This window comes from Sinocyclocheilus anshuiensis, unplaced genomic scaffold (assembly GCF_001515605.1).
Source record: "Sinocyclocheilus anshuiensis isolate Anshui unplaced genomic scaffold, SAMN03320099.WGS_v1.1 scaffold261, whole genome shotgun sequence".
NCBI lineage: Eukaryota > Metazoa > Chordata > Actinopteri > Cypriniformes > Cyprinidae > Sinocyclocheilus > Sinocyclocheilus anshuiensis.
The window spans coordinates 483,706-506,859 of record NW_015536515.1 but is presented as its reverse complement, the minus strand read 5'-3'; the positions used below and the strand labels follow the sequence as shown (position 1 = coordinate 506,859).

General features: G+C 36.3%; 2 protein-coding genes across 3 annotated transcripts in view; both read left to right on the top strand.

Moving 5' to 3' along the window:
* Window positions 1-1,601, top strand: part of LOC107693137 (beta-taxilin-like) — a 10,099-nt gene extending 8,498 nt beyond the window's left edge. For both annotated transcript variants that reach the window (XM_016492415.1, XM_016492407.1), the window contains exon 10: window positions 812-1,601. In XM_016492415.1, the coding sequence (XP_016347901.1) occupies window positions 812-1,351 (540 nt within the window). In that variant the 3' untranslated portion in view covers window positions 1,352-1,601. The remainder of the gene's footprint in view (window positions 1-811) is intronic.
* A 5,994-nt stretch (window positions 1,602-7,595) lies between these two features.
* Window positions 7,596-11,438, top strand: LOC107692950 (solute carrier family 22 member 3). The gene is given in 10 exon segments (XM_074187029.1): window positions 7,596-7,666; window positions 7,796-7,950; window positions 8,334-8,443; window positions 8,445-8,503; window positions 8,663-8,780; window positions 9,877-9,983; window positions 10,128-10,243; window positions 10,246-10,341; window positions 10,424-10,532; window positions 11,293-11,438. Coding segments are annotated over 10 exon segments (1,002 nt in total). The 3' UTR covers window positions 11,354-11,438.
* Window positions 11,439-23,154: the final 11,716 nt, after the last annotated feature.

Below are 23,154 nucleotides of genomic sequence, written 5' to 3'. Positions count from 1 at the left end.
TCAGCGACCAGCACGGATCAGCTCCAGGCATGACGAAGCGATATCGTCCATTTTTGGAAGACCAAACAAAGTAGTTTCGCTTTCACAACGAAACACAGTGTCACACACGGTGGCCTAGAGTGAGCGGCGGCCGGGGGATAAAGTGAGGAACGCAGAGGCGGCGGATTCGACGAAGGAGCCTCCGGCGGGCTTGCGGCAACCACATGTGCAAACAAAGTAGTTTCGCTTTCACAACGAAACACAGCGCCTTCACAACATGGCGGCGGCGGCAGCAACAATACTACAGTGAGAATAAAAGTTACGCCTTCTTTCTTTGCGTGAACATTTGGGCGGCGTTATGCAAATCTTCCCACATATTGAGGAACATATGTGGGGGCGTGTTAGAACGAGCCGTTTTAGGTAGGCGTGGCTGACTCTTAACTTTTATAAAGAATATCTCTTTGGATTTGAGACTTTAGTTTTTGCAGCTTTACAGATCTTCTTTATGCACCAAGAGCTTGTAACACTCCAAAGAGAAAGGAAAAATTTAAATCGCATCATATGACCCCTTTAATAGAACCATTTTTTTTGACCATTTAATAATCTAAAGAAACGTTTTCCACTGTAAAGTACCTTTTGTGCCATGGAAAGGTTCCATGGATATTAAAGGTTCTTCATGGAACCATAGATGCTAACAAAAAACCTTCATGTTTAAGAATTTAACAACCACTAGCTGTACAGTGAGAATCAAGAGAATGAATCTTCACCCAAATAGTATTGCTGAGTCTTTCTAGTAGATGCAGATTAATATGATCGAGATTTTCTCATGTAGAAAGCGCTGAAGGAGAAGGAGTTTGAACTCATCACGCTGAAGACCCAGAAACTGGAGAATCTCTGTAGAGCACTTCAGGATGAGAGGAAAACCCTGTATCAGAAGCTCCACGGGTCCCAACAGCCTGGAGCCGAAGACTCAGCTGCTACTGAGCCAATCACTACTGCGGAAACTACAGAGGAAGTTGCAGTACCTAAAGAGGAAGTAACAGTCTCAATAGAAGCGGTCACTCAAGATCCAAACGCCCCCATTGAACCAACCTGTCAGTCTCCCGCAGATGCGACGCCGCTGACCAAAGAGCTCGCCAACCTGAAGGCAGAGAAAGCTCGGCTACAGGAACTCTCGACAGCGTTCACCATCCGCCGCCACATGCCTCCAGAGGCCTACGAGGACTCGAACAGCTGTGCCGAGAGCACAGATGCCACTGAGGGGGAGCAACAGGTCGACACGGAGTTCAGCTTCACAGAGGAGACGGTCACAGACACACTGTCTGAAGAACATCAAGAGCTCAGAGACAAAGACATGCAGTTGGTGGATTAGACAGACTGATCTCAATGTCATTTTGTCACATTCACAAATAAACTTTATACAACTACATCCATGTGTATCCTGCTTGTTTGAACTTTGACACCATGCATTCATGTATGGAGCCAGAATTATCTCAATAATAATTCACGCAAAAGACGCGATGCACACATGCGTAACCCAATTCACATACATGAGAAATAATTCACGTGCACGAAAAAAATATATATATTCACAAAAACCAATTCACATGCACAAAATAAGAATATATATTCATAAAATACGTTTCACAAATGCAAAACACAATTCACAGATGTACAAATGTGTAAAAAAATGTTGAATGTTAAAAATTCACGAGTTTATCATGGGCTGTGAATGTGAATCGCCTTGGATTTGTGTGTGAATTTTGAGACCTTCCTGGCAGCGAACTCCTGCCAGCGGGACACTCGTACTCTTTAGCCAATCAGATTTGACTCTGTCTGTCGACCAATCATAACCCACTGTGGGCGTATTAATCGCGTGCCCTGGGCGTGCCTACCTGGATGCTGACGTCATCAGCGCGAGACCACCGTTCAAGTTATGATTTAGCAGAGGTAAGTGCAGTCGATCGTTTTATTTGAGTCAACTAGCCAAGTAAAGGTTTATCGTTTTATTTTTGCATGTTTACTTAAACTTGGAAGTAAAATTGGTCGTTTAGACACTCGCTAACATGAACAATGTAAGCCAGCGGCTGCTGATTAGAGTATAATGATTTAATATTGATCAATTCTTATGTTTATTTAATAAAGAATCATTATCCACGTGGATACCATACCACATTAAGATATTAGATTCAGAAACTCAGTGTAAAGCATAAAATAATGTTTTTACTGATGGGACATGTGGTAAATAAATATAAGATTATGAAAATATACTTTTTGTTTATTGAGAATATGAAAGAGCTGTCACAGCAGAGCTTGTCTTGTGTCCGTCCCGAGCCGAACCGTGCCGTGCCGTACTGAGCCGTGCCGAGCCGAGTCATACCACGCAGTGGCAAAGCGCCATAAGTAGCTGCTGAGACTGTTCCTACTTCATCCCCTGCCACAAGTTATGAGCTGATGTGAATCTAGAAGTTTCATTTGGAACTGTAACTCTTTCAAAACAGTCATGTTGCAACCCATTCTTTTTGAGTTTCAACAGCTTTTTAAGTCATGCATTATTACTACATTTGTTGTTTTGTTTATAACAGGACCCCATAACTTTGTACATGTTCAACGTGTAATGGTGTATGCATTGTTAAATGTTCTTGTTATTGTTCTGGTTTTATGTCAGAATTAAAACATTCAAAACAAGTCAGTTGTTACAGTTGCTGTATAAGATTTATTAATTTATTAAAGTTTTCTGAATACTTTGGGAATAAAATGTCCATGAAATGACCTGACCATGATTAATTGCAATGTGCCTGTAACATGAAATATGAATTGACAATTATGGAGTACAAACGTAGCACAGTTGAATATATGTCTCTCGCATAGGTCTGAGATTGGCTCGATACCAGTTTGACGCTGTGCTAGAAGTTCACCAGTATTTAAACCTCAGCTACACTGAATAGCTGGTATAGTGTCTCATTTAGAGTCTTTGGCATTCTTTTAAAGTAAATGTTATGGCTGAATGATAATTGTATCAGTGTAATACATCATGTGAAAAGTCAATTAATCAAATGTTTAAGATCCAGTCTTTCACTATCTCTCTCTGTCAGGACGTGCCAGGTTTTGGTCTGATATTCAAAGCAGTTAACACCTTGGCATGTTAACTCTTATATTTTTACAAGAGATGCAGATACAGAAAGAGCAGAAAGCATGAGATAAAGTGATAAAATAACTGAATAATCTTTGTTGCATTCTTCTTTATGATCAGTCTTTGTCTGACCAGCATAAATTCCACAACTGTTACCAAGCAAATACAACTGCTGCTTACCAAAATCGTCTTGTGATGTAAAAATCTTTGAGATTACAATACACAACACAACATAAGAATAACATTAACAATGGTTAATCACAGTAATATAATATGAAAAGTAAATGAATGTTGATTACATTAAGAAATGAATACATAAAGGTGATGTACATGAAAGAGATAAAGATTAATGTGAATGAAGACGTCTGTAACTGTCATCCCGATGCCAAAGTGTTTAAATCCTGAAAAATCAAGGAAAACAATTAGTGTGTATTAATTGAACACTGTATCCTGTTGCACAAATGGTAAGTACAAACATCCCGTTGTTCATACACTGAGTTCTCAGGTCTATTCTTCAGTATAAAGCTATGGTTATGAGGGCAAGGTTAGCCTAAGTGGGAGCTAGGCTGGACATTGGCCACCCAGAGTTAGTGAACAAAAACAGGGCAATGAGTATAATCCCTTTCTTCAGACATTGTGGCTAACACAAGACAGCTGCATTTTTGGGAACACTATGTATTCATAGCAGCCTCTGGCTTACATTATTCACATTTTTGAGTGTCTAAACGACCAATTTTACTTCCAAGTTTAAGTAAACATGCAAAAATAAAACGATAAACCTTTACTTGGCTAGTTGAAAAGTCAATTAATCAAATGTTTAAGATCCAGTCTTTCACTATCTCTCTCTGTCAGGACGTGCCAGGTTTTGGTCTGATATTCAAAGCAGTTAACACCTTGGCATGTTAACTCTTATATTTTTACAAGAGATGCAGATACAGAAAGAGCAGAAAGCATGAGATAAAGTGATAAAATAACTGAATAAAGATTACTGAATAATCTTTGTTGCATTCTTCTTTATGATCAGTCTTTGTCTGACCAGCATAAATTCCACAACTGTTACCAAGCAAATACAACTGCTGCTTACCAAAATCATCTTGTGATGTAAAAAATCTTTGAGATTACAATACACAACACAACATAAGAATAACATTAACAATGGTTAATCACAGTAATATAATATGAAAAGTAAATGAATGTTGATTACATTAAGAAATGAATACATAAAGGTGATGTACATGAAAGAGATAAAGATTAATGTGAATGAAGACGTCTGTAACTGTCATCCCGATGCCAAAGTGTTTAAATCCTGAAAAATCAAGGAAAACAATTAGTGTGTATTAATTGAACACTGTATCCTGTTGCACAAATGGTAAGTACAAACATCCCGTTGTTCATACACTGAGTTCTCAGGTCTATTCTTCAGTATAAAGCTATGGTTATGAGGGCAGGGTTAGCCTAAGTGGGAGCTAGGCTGGACATTGGCCACCCAGTGTTCGTGAACAAAAACGGCAATGAGTATAATCCCTTTCTTCGTTTTGGCCAGACATTGTGGCTAACACAAGACAGCTGCATTTTTGGGAACACTATGTATTCATAGCAGCCTCTGGCTTACATTATTCACATTTTTGAGTGTCTAAACGACCAATTTTACTTCCAAGTTTAAGTAAACATGCAAAAATAAAACGATAAACCTTTACTTGGCTAGTTGACTCAAATAAAACGATCAACTGCACTTACCTCTGCTAAATCATAACTTGAACGGTGGTCTCGCGCTGATGACGTCAGCATCCAGGTAGGCACGCCCAGGGCACGCGATTAATACGCCCACAGTGGGTTATGATTGGTCGACAGACAGAGTCAAATCTGATTGGCTAAAGAGTACGAGTGTCCCGCTGGCAGGAGTTCGCTGCCAGGAAGGTCTCAAAATTCACACACAAATCCAAGGCGATTCACATCCACAGCCCATGATAAACTCGTGAATTTTTAACATTCAACATTTTTTTACACATTTGTACATCTGTGAATTGTGTTTTGCATTTGTGAAACGTATTTTATGAATATATATTCTTATTTTGTGCATGTGAATTGGTTTTTGTGAATATATATATTTTTTTCGTGCACGTGAATTATTTCTCATGTATGTGAATTGGGTTACGCATGTGTGCATCGCGTCTTTTGCGTGAATTATGATTGAGATCATTCTGGCTCCATATTCATGTAGTATTATGTATTTTAAGATACATGTCATTATGCATGGCGTGAGGTTAGACAAAAAACTCTAATTTGAACTCATACATTTGGAGAAACTTTACTGCAACTGTTGGAAATTATAGATACGTAATCATTTATCGGCTCTTTATTTTTGATATAGTATTAATTACTGAAGCTAAAGCCTACAACCATTTATTTCCATATAATTTCATTCATATTTTTGTGAGACTGTCCTTCACGTTGGCAGATGAGTATGGGCTTACATTTCTGCCACAATTCTGCGCGCGAAAGATCATATTTTGAGCGCACAAAAGTGCATTTTGCATGCGCGCGATCTGAGTTTGTGGAGAAAATGTTCGTTTCGCAAAGAAAAAAGTCTTTCGAGCGCACGGAAATCAATTTTGCATTTAAAATACGTTTTTGGATGTGTGCAGACCTTCTCTTTTGCGCGCGCAACGTTTCACTAGCTTGCTGACCTGATGCCCGCCCTCAGTGCTGCTAAATGCCAACAGCTCTACTTTTTTCTTTGCGAAACGAACATTTTCTCCACAAACTCAGATCGCGCGCGTGCAAAATACACTTTTGTGCGCTCAAAATATGATCTTTCGCGCGCAGAATTGTGGCAGAAATGTAAGCCCATAGATGAGAGCCTGTGGACATCAGTGAGTATATTTAGAAACCCATGTGAAGTACAGATTATGTTACAATAACTGGTAACAACGTATTAAGGCCAAAGCAAATGTATAAAAATTAACCAAAAAATTCTTAATCATAGATCATATTCAGGGTTGCTTTGTTTTTTAATATAAAATATGTAATTGGTCAGAGGAAAAGTATATCTTTTAAGATGCCTTAAATTCAGAAAAGACCTAAAATGGACAACAAAATGCCATTCTCAAAATCATTCTCCGAATGAATTAATCTTCATTTCACTGTTTTCATATCTAAAAAACATTGTAGCTATATTATGTAAAAACAGGGGAGAATCACCTCAGGATTTGACAGTTATGCAAGCAATTAATTATTCATTGTGATTATTGTGGGTGTTGGTCTGTATGGCGAAACTACAAACAAATACTCTTTCATTTGTTTAACTGGATTTACAAGATTCCTAAATTATGTCATTTCATTTTGTTATGTAAGGTTCTTAATTGCTTTTTTGGGAGTGGCACATTTAGTCTAAAAAGTGGTCATGAATGCAAATCTGTCTTGGCAATTTTTTATGTATTTTTTTACAGTCCCTAACGCTGCTATATCCTCCAGAGAACCAGAAAAAAAAAAAAAAAACGTTTGTGAATTTTGTGTTTTATTTATGTCTTTACATTAGTTGGAGCATAAGAAACAAATGGAGAAAAAACATTTTTGAAAAAAGATATTTTATTCATATTTTATTCTACGTCCTTTGAAGAGAACTAAGTTATTCAAAAAATAAACAGACATGAAATTGCATGTATAGGTAAAATCAATGTTTTATTTTTTCATTCACAAATCAGTTTTTAGGTTACAGGATATTTTAAACCAAACTTTGTACAAAGATGATTCTCAACTATGTTATGAAAGATATAAAAGAATGATTTGATATACTACTGTACTTTATGGAATATGTGCGTAAAATGTCCATAAATTGGTATTCCCATTCTATACAGTGTATCTTTACATTGCATCTAATTTGCATATTAATGTCTTCTTGGGGAAAACCATAATGACAAAAATGGGAGTAATAACTTGGCAACATTTTCATAAGAATACCTAATATTGCATAGGAATACTGATCTATAATTTCTTTCCCTATTGACTTGTGTCTCCAAAAAATGCCTGATTAGCATGTCATTTGTCCTGATGTCCTCTACAGAAGACATTTATGAAAATTATGCCGTTTCGTAACAAAAAGTCATATTCCGATTTAAAACCCCATAACATTTTTCTGAGATGTTTATATACGACAAACAATTTGAAAATTAGCCAGATTTAAATGATAATTACAAAACATTATCATATTTTCCTAAGAGTGCTAAATTTGATCATTCTGTCAATGTCAGTCATATTTAAAGACCAAGGAGAGGGTGTGTTTATGATCAAACCTCCAAACATATGATATCTCTAAAAAGCTCTGAATGTGCTCTGTACAAGACATCCAGACTTAAAACTGTGGCATGTATGATATCAGAGAAATTCACTAAAATATAATGTCCTCTAAGCCTGGGTCCCAGGAGGATAAGCAATTTCAGACGACTCCTCAGGACAACTGTTTGAATGATATCTGTCAGGCAAAATGCACATTTTATGCATAGTATTCAAAATTATTTTTGTAGGTGCCCTGGTGACTGGATACCTAGCTGACAGGTATTTTTTTATCATTCATGTATCAGCATGTTATACTCAAAGTGCATTAAAAAATCAAGTGACATTTACTATCATGACATAAATGCATTCCAGACTTGAGTTTCACAATAATAGCATTTTTCTTGACAGGTTTGGGAGAAAATCATGTTTTATTGTGTCAATATTTGGTCTTGGAGTTTCTGGGATATGCATTATTTTTTCACCTTATTACCCTCTGCTCCTGTTCTTTTGATTTTTGCAAGGTTTTTTTGCCAAAGGAGCATGGACTGCCACATATGTGTTAGGTGGGTACATAAGATGCCTTACTATAGCTGTTATTTGTTGAGTACATGAATTAACATCAGACCACAACTCTAAATCAGCAGGTCATTTAAAATAGTTGAAAAGCAAATACTTTGCTTGTAACATCACCAATGCAGTTTTGAGGTTCGAGTGGACATCTAGCTCCAGAGCTTTAAGATTGCTAACTTGTTTTATATTGCATTCATGCATTTGCCAGACACTTTTATCCAATGCAACCTGCACTGCATGCAATGCAAGTTATACATGTAATCAGTTCATGCATTCGTTGGGAACCAAACCAATGACCTTGGAGTTGCTAGCACTATGCACTATTGTCTGAGCTACAAGAATGTTTTTTCTTGGTGTATTTTCCATTTCGAAACAGTTATCGAATTCTTTGGCTCAAACAACAGGAAATTTGTCTCCGTTATGTCCCGTACTCTGTACTCGTTGGGTTTGGTGCTCCTTCCTGCTCTGGCGTATTACATTCCTTCATGAAAAAAACCTACAGCTGGCAATGACTCTACCAACATTCATCTTTCTGATCTATCACTGCTAATTGCTTGCATTGGAACTATAGCATATTTATGAGTCATTCTTAATCACATTTGAAATGAAGGTTCTCTTTAGTCATTCTACACAAGTTATTGGTATCTTTATATATGATTCTATCATATATCATTTGCTAGATATGGCAGACATTAATGTTGTAACGGTTATTCCAGAGTCTCCCAGATGGTTACTGTCACAAAGGAAGACAAAAGAAGCTGTAAAAATTGTTGAGAGCATCGCCAAGTGCAATAAAAGATCACTTCCTGAAGACTTTCAAGAGGTAATTAGACTACATATTTATCAAACTCATTGTTGTAGTATAACCAATGTTTCTTTGTTTTGTTTTTTAAAAAGAAAATACTATTTCAGTTTTTCTACTTCAAAATTTCACATTTATTTCAGTGCTATTTCTTTGTAATTAATTGTGAAATTTACTAGCAATTTATGAGTGAAAATTGTTTCTACATAAGTGTTTTTTAGTGTAATTGTCACTTCTCAACAAAGACAAGTGCTTGTTAAGAGCACTTGTTTATGCATTGTGTAATCGCTGCTTAAATATATATTTTATAATTCCAGTGCTGTCGTATACAAGTATGCAAAGGGTAGTTTCATTGTGCAAGATGCCACTTTATGAACAGACTAAATTGGTAGTGTTTTTTCAAAATGTAGCAGTACACCAAAATATGTAAAACCAGCTGCAAAACAATCAACATTCAGTTAAAACCTAATTATGACACATGCATGATTCTGTAATTAAAAAAGGCCGCCAAGAAAATTTTCTACTACTAATTCCTCTACACTCTTAAAAATAAAGGTGCTTCACGATGCCATAGAAGAACCTTTTTGTCTAAATGGTTCCATAAAGAACCTTTAACATCTGAAGAACCTTTCTGTTTCACAAAAGGTTCTTTGTGGCGAAATAAGGTTCTTCAGATTACAAAAAGGTAAGAAAGAGATGGTTCTTTAAAGAACCTTTGACTGAATGGTTCTTTGTGGAACCAAAAATGGTTCTTCTATGGCATCGCTTGAAGAACCTTTTGAAGCACCTTTATTTTTAAGAGCGTAGAAAAATAACATTGTGGTGACGTTCATGCTCATCTTGTAAATGCAATCATGACTCCAGCATTGAATATTGCATCATGTGCTGGTACACAGTAGAACAAAAGTCTCTTCAGTCATAATCTCTATTAGATGACCTGGACTGTCCTTTTTGCTCTATTTATTTTAAGTTCACACCAGGGATCAGTGCTCGTTGTGTCTGTGTACAACAATGTGTCTCAAATTAGTAGTCTTCTATGCCATGAGGCTGCAGTAGCCTACTCTGGAAGATGCTTCTGTAATGTATTAAAAAGGAAATATTTTGTATTACTTTTTAGATGGTTCTTCTGATAGAAAAACAAGAGGAAATTGTGCACCCTTCATATAAAGATTTATTTAAGACTCCTAAAATGAGGAAACACACCCTCATCTTGATATATGCATGGTGAGGTTTCTTTATGTGGCCCTAAATACACCTTTTTATGCAGTTGTTTATCAATATCAATAAAAAGTATCAATATTACTGTATTGGTCCAAGTGCACTATATAATGTAAGGTTTATGGTTTTTGTTGCATGCTCTTGCTGCAGGTTTACCGGTGCAGTGGTGTTTCAGGGTTTGGTGTTACGTTTAGCAATCATTGGAGATAATGTTTTCCTGGATTTTCTCATCTCAGCTGTGGTGGAGCTTCCAACTGGAATTATATTTGATTTCTAGTTGACCGAATTGGCAGACGCCGTCTCATGGCTACAATCAATTTTATTGGAAGGGCCGCTTGTTTGGCTGTGCCGTTTATTCCACCAAGTAAGCTACTGTACACCTCCAGACAAGTTTTGGCAGTTTTTTAAATGATTAAATGATAGTGTTTATCAATCTGTTTTTCAAGATATTTCATGGCTCAAAAGAACAATTGCTATAATCGGAAGACTGGCTGTTGCTTTTGGGAATGAGACTGTGAATTTTACCAATACAGAACTGTATCCAACACCGCTCAGGTATTTATCAGTCTTTTATTAATGAATATAGAACAACAAGTGTGTTAATGCTGTTTTTAATCATGTAATCCACTGAAATGAAAGCCAAATATTTGTATTTTTTTTATTATATTATATTTTTGGTCACACTTTAGTTCGGGGACCAATTGTCACTATTAACTAACAATTAACTATGACTTTTGCTTTAATAAACTCTTAATTGGTTGTTTATTAATATTTGTTAGTTACTATAATAGTATAATAGTCAACCTAATAGTAAGGTTGTTAAGTTTAGGTATGGGGTGGATTAAGGAATCTAAAATATGGTAATGTAGAATAAGGCATTAATATGTGCTTTATAAGTACAAATAAACAGCCAAAATGCCAAAACTAGTTAATGGTGAGAACTGGTCCCTAAACTAAAGTGTTACCATATTTTTTAACGTCTCAGTACCATCATTGGTTGGCATAATGTTATTTTACAAACTTGGGCTTGGGATTTTTCAAAATCCTGAGACCAAAACTTTAAACACCTTCTTTCTAGCCACACACATTAAAATTGGGACAGTCCTTCAGCCTGTTCTGATTTGGGTTGCTTTATAAAGGAGCATAAGCTCTTGTTGCTTAACAAGATTGTGCACTTGATTCAAGATGTCATTCAGGTAGATTTAAGTCTGTAATTATACAAATGTGTGATATATGTCATGACTTCAAAATGTTAATACATTTTAATACATTGTTTCTCATAATTTCCATGACTGTGTCTGTGTTGCCTTTTTAGAAACAGAGGAACATTGCAGTGGCTCTTGATTTCTGGATGGCCAACACATCTGAGCTCCTGAACTTCATCAGACGGGACAGAGATCTGTGTCCCATCACGCTCCAGGCTCAAAATACTCTCACTCAACTTGTGCAGCAGGCTTTCAGGTACAGTATGTTTGCAGGAAGGGCGATGTATTTTGAGTGTTTAATTAGGCGTCAATGTTTCCTCAGGTACCTGTCAAATTGGCTTCAGGTGGATCTTGAAAACCACTTACCTGCATTCTTTGCTGATGTAAAAAAGGAAATGGTCAAATAGGAAATAGGTCAAATGTTTAGAAATCGCAAAATATTTTCAGTGTTTTCTGTACAACCATTCACACTAACTGCTGTGGCGTATTTTGAATGCATTTTAATCATCTACTTCATCTAATTCAGATTTATCTGAATTAAATGCCATGTGAAAAGAAATCGGTTCATTACTTTGCATGTCAGTCAGTCGGCATTATTTTCTTACTCAGTATTTTTGTTGTGTTTTCCAGTACAAATATCTAAACATTCTTAAATCAAGAAAGATTAAATTGAGAAGCAAAATGACAAGATATCAGGTCTTGTTTTTTGAAAAATGTGTCAAAGTTAAGTGAGTTTATGCTTAAAACAAGAATAAAATATCTGTCATTGGTGTCAGAAAAATACAATTGTTTTCCCTTTGAATTAAGTTTACTTTTCTTACCCCATTGGCAGATATTTTGTTTCTTGTTTTAAGCATAAACTCATTTTATTTTTGTAGAAATCTTGTTTGTACTGGAGAACAAGTCTAAAATACTAAGTAAGAAAATAATTTTTTGCAGTGCACATGAATCAGATTTTATGTTTTGGATCTACAGGTTCAAACCCCACAAATGTTGATCAGTAAACTTTTATCGTTGTGCACTTAAACAAAATTTCATTTTCGGCTTTTTTTTTTTGCTCAAAATTGACTCACCCTCAGACCATGAGTTAGTTTTTTATCAGAACAGATTTGGAGAAATGTAGCATTTCATCACTTGCTCACCAATGGATCCTCTGCAGTGAATGGGTGCCGTCAGAATGAGAGTCCAAACAGCTGATAAAAACATCACAATAATCCACAAGTAATCCACACTACTCTAGTCCATCAGTTAACATCTTGTGAAGTGAAAAGCTGTGTGTTTGTAATAAATGAGTCCATCATTAAGACGTTTTCAACTTCAACCCGTTGCTTCTGGCTAAAATCTGAGTCCTCTATTCATAATATTGCTTTCTCCAGGGACAAAGTCGTCTCGTTTGAATCAGGAGAGAAATCTGCACAGATCAAGCACTGTTTACAAATGAAAACAGTACAAAAGTTCTAAACAAATATGTTGGTGGATTTTGATGTGAGAGGACAACAGGGGATGGACTTTTCCACTGGAGGAAGCGTTATTATGGATTATGTTCTCATATTTTGGCCAAAAGCAATGGTTTAAAGTTAAAATGTCTTGATGGATTTTTTTTCTAACAAATATGAAGCTGTTTGCTTCACAAGTCATTAATTGATGGACTGGAGTGGTGTGATGTGGATTACTTGTGGATTATTGTGATGTTTTTATCAGCTGTTTGGACTCTCATTCTGACGGCACCCATTCACTGCAGAGGATCCATTGGTGAGCAAGTGACGTAATGCTACATTTCTCCAAATCTGTTCCCATAAAGAAACAAACTCATCTACATCTTGGATGGCCTGAGGGTGAGTGAAAAATTCCTTTAAATTGCTTCAGATGATAAAACATCTGGATTAAAGATGGTGACATGTACTGTCGCAAATAAAGAATCTGTTCTGTTCTGAATTTAGTTTCTTAGAAGGCATATTGAACACTCTCATAAAGACCATGAGTTTGCTCTGAAGATGTTGGGTCAACCCTGCTCTGAGCATCCAGCTCTTTTCTCAACTCTCACTTCATGGGGGCCTGCATCTTGAACCGGCTCACTGCACCGGAATCCACGCTGTGCTCGAACTATTGGGGCAAAACTCTATGGCAGCGTCTGAGGCACGTGGAGGCCTGGGCAGAAAGACAAGGGCTGGAGCTGGCCGTTGACTGCCATCTCAGTCGTATAATCCAGGTAGTGTATCTAAAAAGAAGATGATGAGAAATACAACATGCAAAATGATGTAACTGCTGTTTTGAACAATATTATTTAGATCGCCCCTTACTGCTGATTGGCTACAAGTTTGTTTTGCTAGTCGGCCCGAATCAGTTTTCTAAAGCGTTTTTGAAAAATCGCTTACCCCACCTTTAAAAATGTTGCTCCCTTCAGGCGACAATGCTTCTAACCATGACCTCTTACTCTACACGAGACGCCCAGATGATTCAGTCCACAGGCTACAAGCTGAACTCACTACAGCTGAGAGCACTGATGAGCAGATATCACTACAGCCCAAATCAAGCCTGCTTTCCACCTGTAAGTGAAGAAAAATGACAACACTCACCAAAATTAAAACAGCTTCAATTTAAAAATGATTTTCTTAAAAAGTGTTTTGGTCTTATTTTCCAGTACACATATCTGAACATTCATAAATCAAGATACATTAACCTGAGAAGCAGAATGACATAAGGATATTAAGTCATTTTCTGAAAAATGTATCAAAATTAAGTGAGTTTAAGCTTAAAACAAGAAAAAAATATGATATGGTCAGAAAAATACAAATATGCTCAGAAAAATACATTTGTTAGTTAAATTCACTGCAAAAAAATAATTTTCTTACTTAATATTTTTGTCTTGTTTTCCAGTACAAATATCTAAACATTCTGACATCAGGATACATGAACTTGAAGCAATATATTAATAAAGATAATTGTCTTGTTTTCTGATAAATGTACAGTTTATTAACTGTACAAAATTAAGTCAGTTTAAGCTATATATAAAGTTGATTTATCTTGCCCCATTGGCAGATCTTTTTTCTTGTTTTAGGCTTAAACTCACTTAATCTTGATACATTTTTTAGAAAACAAGACTTAATATCGTAAGTCATTTTGCTTCTTGATTTAAGAATGTTTAGGTAGTATTTTTGTCTTATTTTCCAGAACAAATATCTAAACATTCATAAATCTACATACATTAACTTGAGAACCAAAATTACATAAGATACAGTCTTGTTTTCTGAAAAAAAGAGAGAGAGAAAAAAGTAAAATTAAGTGAAGCTTAATTTTAAGCTTAATATAATAAAAAAAATAGGATGTGTGTGTGTGTATATACAGTGGAGATCAAAATTAGAGAACAATCTATAAATACTTGATTTTTTCTGAGATATTGTTAATCTTCATTGCTCAAAATCTGAAGGAATATGAGCTGTAGGTATACCACTGTTCTACTAAAATTTGACAAAATAACCAAGGCACTTCAACAAAAATCCTTTATTATGTGGAAAACAGTGATCAAAAAACTTCAGCACATCTGCGGCCACAGGACATCACTAGTTTCATAGACTGCTCTGGTGTGATCTTCCTCAGCAAAGGTGAGTCTAGCCTTTTGATTCTTTCTGCTGATGAGAGGCTTCATCACTGCAGGGTGCACTTTCAGTCCGACTTCTCTTAAATGTGCCGAGACAGATCCATACCCTGTTCATCGCTGAACTGGCGAGCAATTCCAGCTGCAGTGCTGAACCGATTCCCAATTGAGAGTCTCTGCATTATCCTGTCTTCTTGTGCATCTGTCTTACGTGGACAACCAGCCTTTTTGGGGGACTTGAATTAATTGGTGTCATTGTAAAGCTGCAATATTCTAGAAATCACAGATTTGGAATGACCAACTTCTCTTGCGATGGCTGAAAGGGTCAACCCTTTGGCCTTCATCTGGACCACCTCCTGTCGCAGGGTTTCAGTCAACTTAGAGCAGCCCGCCATCTTGCAATCTCAGTGAAAATTGGAGGAATGCTGCCAGTTAAATAGGGTTTGTCATATAGTTAAGGAACCTAGCACCAGGTGCCAGATTAACACCAATAACGTGGAGGTATCTGAAAATGTTCTCTGATTTTGATCAGAGCTCTTTTACAAAATATCTCATTTAAGTTTTTTATACTGTGCTTCAGAATACAATTAATTTATGAAATATGCTTAAAAAATATGCCCTTCTTTATCTTCAAACAGGACTAAGCAGTGACCTTGAAATTTAGGAAATTGTAGGTTGTTCTCTAATTTCGATCTCCACTGTAAGTTCAGAAAAATAAACTTATTTTCCCTTTGAATTTTGAGTTAATTTTTCTAACCCCATTTGCAGATATTTTATTCTTATTTTAAGTTTAAACTCAATTTTGATACATTTTTCAGAAAACATTGTCATTTTGCTTCTTAAGGAAGTGTATCTTCATTTAAGAATATTTCGATATTTGTACTGGAAAACGACAACAATACTGAGTAAGAAAGTCATATTTTGCAGTGTAGGCATAACTGTTCTGTTGTCAGACCAAAAGACGGTGTTTACATAGAGTTTGTCATTCATAGGCACTGATAGAGCGCGTAGCTGCTTTGGCAGAATCCACAACAGACGTTCTGAGAGGAGAGGGTGGAGAAATCCAACTGGAAGAAGAACGGGACCTTCACCTGCCTTTCCTGTTGCCTGAGGACGGATATTCATGTGATTCCATGCGTGGCATTCCCAAGGGATTTCAGGAGTTTTTAAAGCCCATCTGTTGCAAAGGTACTATATAGCATTAACTGTTCCTCTTGTGATAGTGTGGAGTAAATGTGTAGACTTAAAATCAATGCTTAAAAATACATATCTATAATTCTTTCATGGTTATCAAAAACCAATAGACTTGCACCTTTTCTATGTCTCTGTAAATTAATTCCCCATTCCAACTGCGTTGGGACTTGGACCATTTTCTTTGGCCCATCAGATCACTCCGCAAAGGGTTCAACTTGGGTATGTTGCTCATTTACAGATGAAATTAAATTAAAGTTATTAATTCCCATAAAACGGCAAAGAATTAACACAATTATGAAGCAGTATTGATGAACCTCATCCTCTACCATCAGGACTACAATTATTCACTTGAAGCTCTTCTGAAATAATTCTCTCAGAAAAAAACAAAAAAAAAACACTTGTTATAATTAAGTTGACATATCTTGACACTGAACACAACAGTAATTTTATTTTGTCAATACTAGAAACCTGAACCAGTGAAAATAACTCTAAAGAAAACTTTGCATGGTGGAATGGGAGTGAGCATTGTAGCCGCCAAGGTAAGACTAAATGCAATTTAAAGTAATTGTGGTAGCAATTTATAGTAAGGTTTCATTTAATTGCATTAGTTAACATGAACTTACAATGAACAATACTTCTACAGGATTTAGTAGTCTTAGTTGATGGTAATTTCAACATTTACTAATACACTTTTAAAATCCAAAGATGGTCACTTTATCTTAAGGTTCAATTCTCAATATTATCTATTAACTATGACGTTTGCCTCAATAAACTCCTAATTTGCTGTTATTAATAGTTAGTAAGGTAGGTTTAGGGATCTAGAATATGGTCATGCAGAATAAGGCATTAATATGTGCTTTATAAGTACTAATTAACAGCCAATATGCAGTTAATAGTGAGAATTGTTCCTTAAAATAATGTTTTATCAACATTAACAAAGATTAATAAATGCTGCAAGAAATATATCACTCACTGTTAATGTTATACCAAATGCATTAACAAAATAATGTGTTAACAAAATGTTACCGTACTTTTATAACTACAATATCAGAACTTATTTTACAATCGTCTGTGATCAAATTGATTTATTATGTCTTTCAGGGGGCTGGACAGGATAAACTTGGCATTTTTATCAAATCTGTCGTCCAGGGAGGAGCAGCAAATGTGGTCAGTATTATTTTGCAAATAATGAAAGCATAATTCATAATGTGCCTTTTTGCATAATTATATACTGTTGTTATACTGTTTTTATGAAGGATGGCAGACTGAGTGTGTTATTGAGTGTGGATGGCAAAAGTCATCTGTCACAGGAAAGGTAAAATAATCTTGATATAATTGAGTTATTTAGTGTTTTTTGAGCCTCTGATGTGTGTTCTAGGCATGACTAGATCTGATGCACGTTTGGAAGTAAAACTGATTTTTAATGATCCTCTTCAGGGCTGCAGAGATAATGATGCACACTGGATCAGTTGTAACACTGGAAATCGTCAAGTCAGCAGCTGTATATTATGGTTTTGAGGGAGTATTTACTCAGTCGCCACAAACAACATGTAAAGGTAGTGAAAGCTGAGCAAGCAACATTATAATACACATTGCACTGCACTACAAAAATGATTTTCTTGCTTAGTATTTTTGCCTTGTTTGCCAGTACAAATATCTAATTATTCTTAAATCAAAATAGAATAACTTGAGAAGCAAAATGACAAGATAGTAAGTCCTATTTTCTGAAAAATGTATCAATATTAAGTGAGTTTAAGCTTAAGTTTAAGCTAAAATATCTACCAATGTGGTAAGAAAAATAAACTTTTTTCCATTTATATTAAGTTTATTTTTCTTACTCCACTGGTAGACATTTTTTTCTTGTTTTAAGCTTTAACACTTAATTTTGAGACATTTTCAGAAAACAACACACAATATTATGTCATTTTGCTTCTTAAGTAAACATATTTTGACTTCTGATTGTTTAGTGCTGGAAAACAAGACCAAATACTGAGTAAAGAAATCATTTTGCAGTGTGAGCACTTAATAAAAATCAGTCATGTTAGAGCAATATTTGTATAGCCAATATATAAACTATGGCTTTGATCATATGAGTGCTTGTTTCACATTTCTTAGATCATGATAAAGGTGGACAGTCCAAGCAGAAGTCCAGTGTCTCTGATCTCCATGACAGTGCCGAACCATCTGTTTCTGGTCCATCAAGACCATCAGAAAACTTTACAGACCAGCACACAATCAGCAGAGCCAGCACGAAACAAAACCAGAAATGGCTCAAGCAGAAACTGGAGTGTCGTTCAAATCCCACCCTGCCATGTGAGTGTTTATATTTGCACCTCATTTTTTCTGTTTTTGGTTTGTGAAGCTCTTCTTTTTCCGTCTCAATCAGATAACCAGGAAATGCTTGTTAATTCAGTTCCCCCTGAAAAGATGACGTTATCCTTCTCCGTTGACAATCTCATGGATTCTGTGAGTACAGATAAATGTTTTATGTTTATTAAGATAATAACCTTTATGAACAGTCCCATGTTTTTTACTGTTGACCACATTATTACACATCGCACTCACAGGGGAAACCCAGAAACACTCTTTCAAACATGGAGACTTTTCACAGAGAATATCTGACCCTGCCAGCATCCAAACCGCACAGCAATGAAACACCAAGAACTACAGAACATCCTCTGCATATTGCTCCGTTCTCCAGGGATCAGCAAAAGATCAACGTTATGGTATTTGTGTGTTGTACTTCCTGTCTTTGTTCTGTCCGTTTTATTGCTGTTTTTGATATTCGTGCTTCCATAAGCTTTGCATTTGAAGCAAAATCACTAGGCAGATAGGGGAGACTGGGGCTAGTTGTCACACTTTTTACTCCGGTTAATATATATAATAAAAATAATAAAAAATTATATTATATAAGTACCTTGTATAATTGTCTCTTATCTTGTATTATTTTCATTTTTATTAAATATTTTTTTTTATACACATCTGTTGCACCCACATTCACAAAGAATAGCCGTTGTATCTCACAGAAACAGGCATGTTCTCAAGACAATCTCTGGAGTGAAGAGAAAGGACGTCCTCTAGTGGACAGACCAAGGCACTTAAAGAAGCAGCAAGATCTGAGCAAATGGAACAGCCTTGCAACCATAAGCCAAATGGATTCCAGTTTATCCAGCATTGGACACACAAACGGACTCTGGAAGGTCCTGACAACCACCCAGTCCGTGCCTCTATCACAGACAGGAAGTGATGTAGTGGTGAGTGCATTGAAACATCACAATGATCACTTGAATTCAATAGCTTTTTTAAAATAATCTTATTTTGTTCATGTTATATTTAAAAAGACTGAAACGCCAGCTGACCAGCAAAAGGAAGGCCCCTTTACACAAGAAGACAGATTGAAAGGTTCTGGATGATATTTCATAATCAATCACTGATTAATATCATCTCAGACTTGATACATTTCTCTAACATTGATATATGGAACTGCAGATGGAGTCAAACGTGGATCTACAGCAGGGGTGCCCAAACTCGGTCATGGAGGGCCGGTGTCCTGCAGAGTTTAGCTCCAACTTGCCTCAACACACCTGCCTTTAAGTTTCTAGTATGCCTAGTAAGAGCTTGATTAGCTGCTTCAGGTGTGTTTAATTGGGGTTGGAGCTAAACTCTTATGGACACCGGCCCTCCAGGACCGAGTTTGGACACCCCTGATCTACAGGATACGACAAAACCTCATCGGAGAAGTTCTCTTCTGGGTGAGTCTCAACTATAAATGCTTAATTCTTTACACCAATTCTGTTTTTTAATCCTCCAAAATAGGGAAGAGTGGGGCTTGTTGTCAAATTTTTACTTCAAACAATATTTCACAGACTAAGTTTATTTTAAATGGTATTTTAATGGCTTTCCAGCTCAATTTAACCACATAAGCAATTCTGAAGCACAAAATGGTTAATGGATTAGCCAACAAATACTGTAATGAATTTCGGCAATGAATTTTGACCACAACTGTGTGTATATGTGTATATATATATATATATATATATACACACAAACATAGCCGTTGTGAGAACTTTTTCTGTTTCACATATTGGATGTTTAGAAACCTGTAGTATTTCATTGTAATCAGGTGATTTTCTTACAGGGAAGTAAATCACAAAAGCTTACAGGGAAGTATTCTTACAGGGAAGTAAATCACAAAAGCTTCAAAACACGACGATCCCCAGAGAATCTGACCTTTAAGGAGCGTCAGCAGCTGTTTTATTTGGCAATGGTCACTTCAAGTAAAATCAAAGTGTCCTGATGAAAAGGCAAGCCTCAGAGACTGTCAATCATTCAATAGTGTCTTAAAATAGAAACAAGGTTGGTTATTTCATGATTTGTTTCTAGACCCTCCTAAGCAGCATGCAAGCTGTAAAATTGTATACACATAAAGTACATTCATATAAACTGAGCCACTTTTTAATTTCTGACTAAAGATGACCCACTTTATCTGAATTCACAACTATTTTTCACAACATAGTTTACAACATAAACTATCAAATTTTGCTACAAGTTTGATTGCAACATATAATCATTGCTGTTAATAGTGTTTGTCTGTTTGAGTATGTCATTAACTGAATTTTACCGTACATTCCTGCCATATGTACATCAATTTGACAGTCACCACTGACAAGCTACCACTAAATATTGTAGAAACTTAATTTCCTGTAAAGCTGCTTCACAACGATTTGTATCGGGAAAAGCGCTATACAAATACACTTTAATTGAAAACTTGAATTTTTCACATAGTGTCAGTAAGATACTGTAGGAATGTATTAATGGTGGAAACAGAGGGATGTTGTAGTGACTTTACCAAAGATATTTAGGTGATAGCAACCTGTATAGCCGTCAAGTCTTCAAAAATAAATACATACACTGGAAATAAACAATGTTTTATTGTTTTATATGACATTATTCATAAACATCTGCATCATAAAAATAAATGTTTCTTATTTTACACCTTATTTTGTTGATAAAACTGCACCACCATTTGTTCATGCTCTCTGGTTTCAATGGACCCTCGGCGTATGCTTCTTATTTAATTAATCGCATCGATTCCGGTGATTTTCCTGCTCTTCACCAGGTAGCAGGCGAGCATCGTCCCAGTCCGCCCAAAACCATGCAAACAGTGTACCGCAACAGCCTGCCGAAGACAAACACTTCAACATAGACATGCTTAAAGAGCTACACTATGTGACCTTTCGTCCTCTAGCGGTTAACGCATAAAATACGTGTTACTTGCGGAAGAACATTGTTTTGGTAATTACGTGAGTTGTGCTTCGGCTCTGCAATTCAGCGCGGATGAATCTAATGGCGTTGTAAACATGGATACAGATGATCGTTTCATCAGTGCTAATATCACTAACGACATCAAAACTCTACGAAAATATGTCTTATGAGCAGGTAAGTAGCTTATATGCTGTTGTTGTTTTGACTTGACTAAAAAACTTGACTAAAAATCAGTCGTTTTAGAATAACGTTACAAATGTTTGGCAACGCCGACATTAGAACAGGGCTGTCCAAACTCGGTCCTGGAGGACCGGTGTCCTGCAGAGTTTAGCTCCAACCCTAATTAAACACACCTGAACCAGCTAATCAAGCTCTTACTAGGCATAGAAACTTCCAGTCAGGTGTATTGAGGCAAGTTGTAGCTAACCTCTGCAGGACACCAGCCCTCCAGGACCGAGTTTGGACAGCCCTGCATTAGAACGATCGCCATTCTTATCCAATAACAATGGAAACTATAACTATTTGTAGGCAAACAGACCAAAGTAGTAAATGGTTTAGAGATTTGCTTTGTTACCAACATAAACATTGTTTTGTGAACCCAGTCAGTGTACAGAAAATGTGATGCAATTGCAAACTATGTTGGTTCGTGTTTTTTTACGGGTAACATTACTTTAGCTTTCACTTTTTGCTTTCGGTTCGAGGTTCAGTCGCTTCCAGATAGCCTACTTTCACTGCATATACTATTAGCCTGACCTTCTTTAATTTATTAATTAATATTTTTTTTGTATTAATTAATCAGATATGACGTTAACACACATGGACAAATTATGAAAGTATGCAATTTCCCGGGAAAACCATCCCGACAACTCTAAAAATAGTGCAACTTACCATAGTGACTTAAGGTAAGGCAAAAACACAGATGGAAGATGGTTTTTGTGATGTACTTGCTATTATTTGTCTAATGTTTTAAATGTTACTATTTGTTTCAGAACGTTTAGAGAACACTCAAAAGTGTAACATTCTTATAATAGTTGCAGAATGATCAAATAGAATGTTCCCAAAGGTTGCATAACCAAGAAAAACAAAACAAATAAGTAAAAAAAAAATTTTAAATACCAGAGAACATTCAGACTCAATGTTTTCATAACTTAATGGGAAAGTTAGCAAAACGTATTTAAAACATAATTGTTAGCTGCGATTATGTAGCTTTAAAGGGGTCATATGATGCTACATGTACTTTTACAAGTTGTTTGAACTGAAATGTGTGTTGGCAGTGTGTGTACACAACCACCCTATAATGATCAAAATCCACCCAGTGTTTTTTTTTTAATCTGGTTAAATGTTTTCCCCTTTCTCAAATCGAGCCGATCTCAGATTCCTGTCTGTGTGACGTCACACAGACAGGCCCCTCCCACGATAGTTTGATTGACAGTAGCGTTTCAGCACAGACTGGACTGGTGTCTTACCTTAGACCCGCCCTGAGTGACTGTCATCAGTCCGCCATTGTTTCACCGCAGGTGCAGATGTAGAATCCTAAGCGATTGAGGTGTTCTGTTGTTGGATGTAATAATGAACATAGCAGTCGTCATTTACTCCCGACATCTGAGCCGCTGAAGACACAGTGGATTATGTTTGTTTTTTGAAGAGAATGCGCCCCGATCTACATAAATGCGTCTATGTTCGCGCGAATCATTTATGATCCAGCCTCATCTACAGAAGAAGTGAGTATAATCATAGCCGCGGCAACGTATTTTGAGCTGGGGGGGCTGAGAAATAAAACGGGGGAGGGGGGTCATGTGACAAGAGTGATGCGAGAAGACTGACACTATGATGGCGGATCCAAAGCGCAACTTTTGTTAATAAAACTTTCATTTATTCGTTTAATAGCCTATAAGTGAGTGTCTTTGTTGCTGGGTTT